The sequence below is a fragment of the Opisthorchis viverrini genome (assembly GCF_000715545.1).
Source record: "Opisthorchis viverrini unplaced genomic scaffold opera_v5_112, whole genome shotgun sequence".
NCBI lineage: Eukaryota > Metazoa > Platyhelminthes > Trematoda > Opisthorchiida > Opisthorchiidae > Opisthorchis > Opisthorchis viverrini.
The window spans coordinates 354332-362604 of NW_008751770.1; the positions used below are offsets into that span (position 1 = coordinate 354332).

The window sequence follows — 8273 nt, forward strand, 5'->3', positions numbered from 1 at the left end:
GTTTTCGCAAACCTAAAGAGTAATGTGCTCCAGCAATCACTTGAATGCTGCATCAGCTGATGTGTACTCAGGTGTTTTCTATGTCACCCATTAATCCTGAAATTATTTTAACCCTCCATTCAGACGAACGTTTTTCGCTCAGGCCTCCTGAGTAGCAGCGTTTCAAGAAACACTGATTACATTTAGCAATAAGTAGCGAATGCCGCAAGGCCTTGTTTGGCTATCGGAAGATCGGGTGTGCGAACACTTCAAATTGGTAATGCAGTACAATACACTATTATGATTTGGACATTCCCCTCCTGCGACCTCTTGATATAACCTAGAAGAGGTCTGGTAAGGAGTGAGTTCCAGGCCAAACATTTCACATAATGCGACCTAGGAGCCGATGGCACTGAGTGAAAATTATGCTCATCGCTTCGTGTTTATTGGAGGCGAAATCCTACGGCAAAGCCACGATAATTCTGATTCACCCCTGGCATACGCGTCTGAACGTCACACATGATTCTTCATCCATCTGTTAACTGGAGTAACAACCAATGGATTAGCGGCAATATGACTAATTATGAACTGGCACAATAAAGAGACTCATACTCCCAGCATTAGAAAAAACCAGGATTTTAATATGTCTTCAAGGGGAACCTTATTGAATAAAGGTAACTCAATTAAAGCAGGTCTACCATACGTTCGGCAGGCTGGCCTTAGCCTTTATGATTTCACAGTGTATTCCAGATTTATCCAAGCAAGGGTTGTGATTTCTTAGCGTGAATATTTTTCAGGGAAGACAAAAGAGCTTCCGCTGCGTCCCATTACTGAGTGAAGGAAGCAACAGCAACTGTACACAATGTTCTCACACCTAGGTTATACGACTTCGGCGTAAGGATCCCTGAGCCCTTAGCTAAGGTCAGTGGTTCAAATAGTGTGATCAGTCATTGTACTTCAATGGCTGCCTTTGGCATGATGGAAACGACCCTTGCAGTATGATACGCTTCACCCAGCTCAAGTAAACCATTCAGTAACAGTATTTCCAAGGAACCGGGAATCTAAGAGTGATATTTCGAATTCGTGACACAATGTGTAGAACCTCTCTGTCGACATGCAGTAATTATATCACGCGAAAGTCTCAAACCGGCCAGTCAACTCTTTGAATGGGCAACACAGTCAAAAAGACAGTCCATAGTAAACTGAGAGTATTTAACCCACACGGAACAAAGTTAAACCCAGTCTTGAAGGAACAAAGTATGTCACCGTTTGCTGAATCCGGAATATTATTTGTCACATATAGGCACCATCTCAATACTCACAACAGTAGCTCAGCGCCATTCGGAATCGTTCAAATGTAGCACTCTTTCGGTGCCAAAATGCCACGCCACCCGAAGTTGCACGAGGCAGTAGCTCAGCGCCATTCGGAATCGTTCAAATGTAGCACTCTTTCGGTGCCAAAATGCCACGCCACCCGAAGGTTGCACGAGGGCTGGGATATTGCCAGGTTGCCCAAGACTAGACAGAGAAAGTCGAGAGGCAGAGGTCGGATTCGAACTACAGTCCTTCCGTTCAGTAAATCGGCGCTCTGATCACTTGGGCCATCTCGCCATTCAGAATGGATCTCAATGGATCGCGCTTGAAAGCTGCGGTTATCATAGACTTTCTTCATGTCTTTCGCAGTAAGTGAACAACGGTAACTGCTACATAACTGGGAGTGGTTTATAATGCTTTTAAAGCCGGAGCTAGCGAAAATGGTGACGTAGATGTGATCATAATGTTGAACATAGTGAAAATGTTGTTGATGACACTAATGATCATATCCGTTAGTACACACGTGTCAACCGAGAGTGTTCCATTTCTTTTGAAGTGATTTTCCTAACATAATTCACATTCAAAACATTGTTTTAAAAAGTTCAGCCTTCATTTACCGTTCTTTAAATTTTCGCATCACATATTTAAACACAACGAGAGTTTGAGAATAACATAACTGAAGATGCCATTGTAGGTGGAAGCAGCACTGTGAAAGTTAGGCGGTCAAGTTAGAAGATCAAATGGTTGCAATTCCTAATCTCTGGTAGGGCATCGTGGTACGAATCGTAGCCGCCAGTTTTGCAGTGGTTAGTGAATCAAATCAACATATAGCTTAAGGTTAGCTACAGCTCGGACACGTATCGTAATATCCCCCCATATTTCTAGTTGTTCCATACAACAACACCGAGTTTGGAGCGGAATATGTCAGTGTTGACCAGTGGATTCGGTTGATAGCCAGGTATCCAGATAAGCACGCACATATGCCGGCCTGATATGGCACACCATAATGACAATTCTTCTGTCGTGTTAGATGACTTATTCAATCGAGTAAATAAATAGTGCTTTTCCCGCCTTATCCGCATCGAGTCTTAGTTTTCGTAGAGCTACTATATGTTGCGCGGCTAGTGATAACATCAGTACTTCACACCCAGTTGGACGATGTTGATGTGCAACGCCTATGTGAAATTTCACCAAGGGAGTGTTTTCCCAGCAAATATAACACTTAAGCCTTTTTGAATAGAAGCGGAAGTACCAATGTCTCTATTTGGTCAGTAACTAAAAATACCTTTCTATGTGTTATATGCTAAGTTTAAAACTGAATGTGACAGAAACTGAATGAAATCCCCGAATTAGTCAGGAGATCAGAGTTAGTTTTCGTGACCAGTTTGGTCAGTTATACTCCCTCTGCCCACAGGGAAGATAAGGTATGTATAAGAAATGTTCATAGGAATTAGATATGGAGAGAAGTAGGCGCGAATTTCAACAAGGAGACAACGATGCTGGTAAATACGGGTTAGTTTTGATTTCAAATCGTTCGTGACAATAGCGAACTGAAAAGGTTCTCCTCAGCCGTCGGGCTGTTCACTTTAAAAAATAAACCACAAAATAAATCGGTTGAAACCCTTGCCACGATAGAAAGGACAATGAGGAGACAACGTTTGATAAACGGACAGTGTTTTGTCTTACAAGCGGTGAATGATATTGTTGAAAAAGTTGCGTCCTCTGCATGGAGACGAATCAGGTGTAAGAGAACAGGGTTTCACTGAAGAAAATCTATGTTGCATTTTGGAGCTTTGAGGGACGCAGGGATCGTTACAGTTGTGTGGGCCAGGCATCCTACTGCGGCACATCTTCTGACAATCCAACAAAATTAATGCAACCCGTCAGGCAGCACCTTGGCCACCACAGCATAAAGGATGATTCTCAATCTACTGAGCAGACAAAGGACAGAGATACCACTGATAAGTATATGGGCGATTTTTCGCAATTCCATTCAAGATATCAGAAGACTTCCGCACGAGTCTTCTTTAGTAGAGCATTTCGGATTAGTTTCAAAAATATCGAAATTGAGGTCGAATGTACACGGTTAAGTTTGGGCGGAATTTGGTGTTCTGAAGGGGACAAAAATAATATTTTCACTCCATGTAGGCCACCTTCTCGGAGACAAAACATTTCACAGACAAGTGTGAAGTTCATTTGTCAATAACATCTGGAGGCAGTGCCTTGAATTCCATTAGTTGAGGGTGAATGACCTCCCTGGTAGGATGGCAAACGTAAGAGCAAATGACTCACTTTGTATTTCTTCTGGATTTCCTTAACGAAACCGTATCTGGCAATGAAACCATCAAAATATCAAGAAGTTCAAGGTAACATCTTTTATGAGAAAATAGTTCCAGAAAGCATCTATTGCAAATTCATGCTTTACTTGATATACTACTGAGAAATTCGCAACAGTCGCGATTGCTCAAAGTAAGTGTCTAAATATACGATCACTAACAACATACCAGAACTGTTCTATCCGAATTTAGACCTGTTCTCGGTCAAAAAAGTAGGCGCGAATTTCAACAAGGAGACAACGATGCTGGTAAATAGAGGTTAGTTTTGATTTCAAATGGTTCGTGACAATAGCAAACTGAAAAGATTCTCCTCAGCCATCGGGCTGTTCACTTTAAAATTAAGAAGTAAAATAAACCACAAAATAAATCGGTTGAAACTCTTGCCACGATTGAAAGGACAATGAGAAGACAACGTTTGATAAACGGAAGGTTTACTGAAGGTTTACTCCTCAGAGGCATCCATGTTTTGTTTCTTTTTACATCAATCCCACCTCATATAACGGATGCCTTTCCGTATTCTTGATTTATGGCACTACTCACCTAATCAATTTTATTCGGACTATTCCAGCCACATTTAAAAAAGTACTGCCAACTGTACGACACCGTTTGAACGGAAGCTATCCTTATATTCAAGCTGATGCCGTCAAACTCGGAAGGCAGAGAAAGCGAACGTAACAAACTAGCCACATGACTCACCAGGTTTGATAAAACCATGGAATAACTAAAAACGTAAAAACATGCATCATTCCTCTGCTCCATAGGATCAATGATGTTAGAGATAAATTATGTGATCGGAGACCAGAAGACGCCCAGGCATTATCATTTTGATCTCCTGACCAATGAAAACATAACACGGAACACAATACATAGTGAACTTCTATGAGCTCCATATGGCACAATATAGGAAAACAGGCATCTATTAGCTCGGTTTCCACGTTTAACAACTCGATATGCAGTTATATCACCACATCCACTTCAAGCCTACAATTCTGAACAGAATTTACGAACTTACGAACTTTTCACACCTAAGGTCTATCTATGCTTTGCACCTACATTAAAGTATATCGTCGTCGGAATATCACGCCTTCATTTGTTCAGATATATCCTAACACAAACCGACCGGGACAAAATAACACCGGTAGTTGACGGAACAAGCGCAAAAAGTATCATTCCTCCTCACCACCGGGGTGGCGATATAAAGGGTAAAAAAAAGAGAATGAATTCAAGTGCAGTGATTATGCTAAATTTCTAGTTTTTTTTTACAGAAAAAGTCTGTGTCAAATGATTTTCTCTCGCAACCGTTCGGAGCAACAAAAAAAAAGGTCCTGTAATGTCAGGTCGATCCTAGTGGCGCTAATTTTCAGTCAAGTGTGTATTATTGAGGAAACAGTACTTTCGCACTCACTGGCAATTCACATAATAATCTTCATGGTTCCCGCGATTCAGGTACACTGCAGTCGGTCGAAGCAGCATTAAAGTCAGGATAATCACCATCGTTTCAACGGAACATCGACCTCGATCCACGAAATCTCCGTTAAAAATGTACGGGTTGGTCACATCAGGTAGGCCATTCTAGTGAAATACAGGAATAGTAGCACCAGGCCAGTAAGTAGAAAATAACGTATGGGCCTGAGAATCGACAGATTAACAAGTTAAATCCCTGCGTTCAGTCAAGATGTTCAACCAAGTTATTAGCGAACCTCAGAACACTATCCCATCCTACCAGATATAGCCACCTGTTATGTAGTTCCTACACCGACCATGTGAAAGAGATATCAAAGGTCCACTTGACTGATTATTCCACGTACACACAATAGGAGCCTAAACAACAGGGGGATAAGTAAGCAGTGTTCCTGGGTGAGCTCCCAGCATGTTTGTCAAAACGTCCAGCTGACTATCATAAAGCATTGAGCGAACTGAATTTATCTCACCTTCACTTGTGGTGCTCACTCATAACTTAGGCTATATGATTCTACAAGGCTGTTAAGAGGCGGTGAGGATAAAAGTTTACCGTATTAAAGTAGGACAACATTTACTTATTACTTCAGAAAATTGCTTCCACAAAGCAAGGATTCCATACTGGACAGAACCAGTTTGCCCCATGTAAATGATTCAAACTAAGAAACCCGAGATGGCAAATAAATTTGGAACACCAGATTCCAACTAGTAGCGTGCAAAAGTAAACAGCTCTCTCGTGTTTTGACTTGTCTCAAGATTTCTCAGGTAACCTGTCGTCACCTCTCACTCAGGCATCATAAGTATTGCTCAATCGGTTACGAAATCCGTAATTGTGCGGAGTTCATATTTGGCAGAAGAAAACTAGCCAATAGAAGATTTGGCTGCCCACCACTGTTGATTCGTGTGTAAAAACGGCTGTACAGATCGAGATGGAAATAAGTATACAATATTCCAGCCGCAGCTTTGTTTCAACAGAACTTCTTGAGCCATCTGAGTAGTCGTCGAGGCAGTGGAATTGCTTCCGATAAAACCTATCCGATGAGCTCATTTGCAGTTACCTTAAAAGGTCGAGAGAATAACAAGAAACATCCTAGCGGTCAAAACTCAAACATGTGTTCTTTGAGTACGTCTCTGAGTCTTTCTCGAACTGATTAGCAAATGCTAACCAAGTGCTTTCAGGTGCCTTTTGTGATGGATGAAGAAACCCGACTGTAAGCACCTCAGTGCACTTGGGTGTTTCTGATGATGACTTTTAAAATATTGAAGCTCACCAGAATGGATAGGTTTGATTTGGTACTTCTCACTGATCAGGTATTTTACTACCGCACTGGTCGGAATCCAGGGCAATAAACGCCCAGCTACTCTCTAGAATGGACACGGAGTTCTGCGTAAAAACCTCAACTAAAGGAATAGATAACCCTAAACAATCTTTCAGAGGTCACTCATTTTCATCAACTATCACACTGTTAATAAAAAGACACAGAAAAGTTTTGACTCTAAATTAGCCAGCTGATGACCCACTTGTGAGAAATCCGAACGTTTTTAGAATACCATTTGGTTCAGGATTTTTCAAATATCCATTGAAATTTGTAAACATGTCTGATGGAAGTGTTCTGGAAACATTACTTCATCTGAATTACTCTAACTTAATAGAAGACCAAATGTCAGGCAAAACCTGGTTAGTCATTAAGGCGGTCGTTGGAAAAGACATTGGATTTTCACTTTGGAAGACGAGTCACTAATGGATCTGTGTGTGCCACTGCTAAATCCTTGTAGATCGTTTGTCCTTCGTCGGATACAGTGGCTCTACAGTGGCCGGTACGCGAAGAGAGACAGTATCTGGTCCTCAAGTAATCAAGCATCAATAAACATCGCTTAATTTATACGAGTAAAATTCGCCTCCCAATAAATGTTTCCACCTACCAACTTTTTTTCTCCCAAGCACAAAAAAACCATTGCTGAGGAAAAATTCACTGGACCTCCTAATCTACAGGCAAACGGGAATATTCAGTGGTACAGCATTCCGTACACCTACAAACCAAGTCGAAATGAAGTACATAACTGGAATTCAGAAGCGCAAATATATTTATACGTCGTAAGGGTGTCATCTCACCTTGTGCAAAATTGTCTGTAAGTCAGCTAACTGGCCATGCAAGTCTCCAACAACGGTGATCTGCTTTGAAATTGACGTAGAGGCTCTCTGTATATTGGGTCTGGAGGCTAGAACTTGTTTCGCTTCGCTCAGTAGCTTGTACAGATATCGTGGATGTAGTCGCTTTTTATAGATGTGGAAATCAGAAAAATCTTGAATTGGGCAGTCCCAAAGGCAATCAAATACTCATTCCACAGTTACTGTCTGGTTATCACATCCCTCAGAGAACGAAACTTAAAATGAATCAACAATGTGACTTTTGCGATACAAAAATTCTTCAGCCAAATGTAGCAATACATCAACACAAAACCCCAAGTGGGTGGCTGCTCTTGACTTCACGTCTAAGATGGCAGTTGAGTAGGGACTTTGTTGTAAATCCTTTATGAGTGAGGTTTGTAGGAGAAGAAAATCTTACCGCGAATTGGTGCGTAAAGTGAAATTTTCTATTAAAAAAATCACTGGCGCATGGACGCATGATGTCTCTCATAAGTTATAATGGCAAGCTGCTTAGACAACCCATTTTTAGCTCTTCGTAGGGTCTGGGTACCCTTCTGCACAACGATTTCTGTCGTTCAGTATATCTTAATGCAGTGAATGGTGAGATCTGGAAACACGGCTAGACATAATTTCCTGTTCCCTTACTTAAACTTGTTGTCCCAGTTCAGCCAGTTGGACATTTAATAGCCGCACCTGCTAATGGCAAAACCATAGCTTTTGCCATCAAATCTACCTGAACTTTACTGACTTAAACTGTTCTAACATAAATCCATTACATTCCAGTCCGGATGATTCAAGTAGCCTGTGCTTTAATAACTACATGAGGACCATTTTGATACATCACTTCTCTGCATACATCATACCGGAGGGCTAGCATGACGCCAAAAGGTATTTTCAAATTGCCTTGGTAGTATGAAACAGAAGAAAACCTGTAATGGGATGTCAGGAGGTCTGATTACTGTTTACATATTGCATGAAAAACAACATGAAGCTACTTTCAAACTGGGTACCTAAAAAGTGAGGTCTCCAGGCGGTGT

General features: G+C 41.3%; 1 protein-coding gene across 1 annotated transcript in view; it reads right to left on the reverse strand.

The window, feature by feature from the left end:
• T265_13874 (hypothetical protein) overlaps positions 1-7389 on the reverse strand; it is a gene marked incomplete at both ends in the record, with an annotated part of 28738 nt that extends 21349 nt beyond the window's left edge. The window contains 4 exons of the mRNA XM_009170942.1: positions 1371-1544; positions 3586-3622; positions 5035-5201; positions 7201-7389. Of these exons, the coding sequence (XP_009169206.1) occupies positions 1371-1544; positions 3586-3622; positions 5035-5201; positions 7201-7389 (567 nt within the window). The remainder of the gene's footprint in view (positions 1-1370; positions 1545-3585; positions 3623-5034; positions 5202-7200) is intronic.
• Positions 7390-8273: the final 884 nt, after the last annotated feature.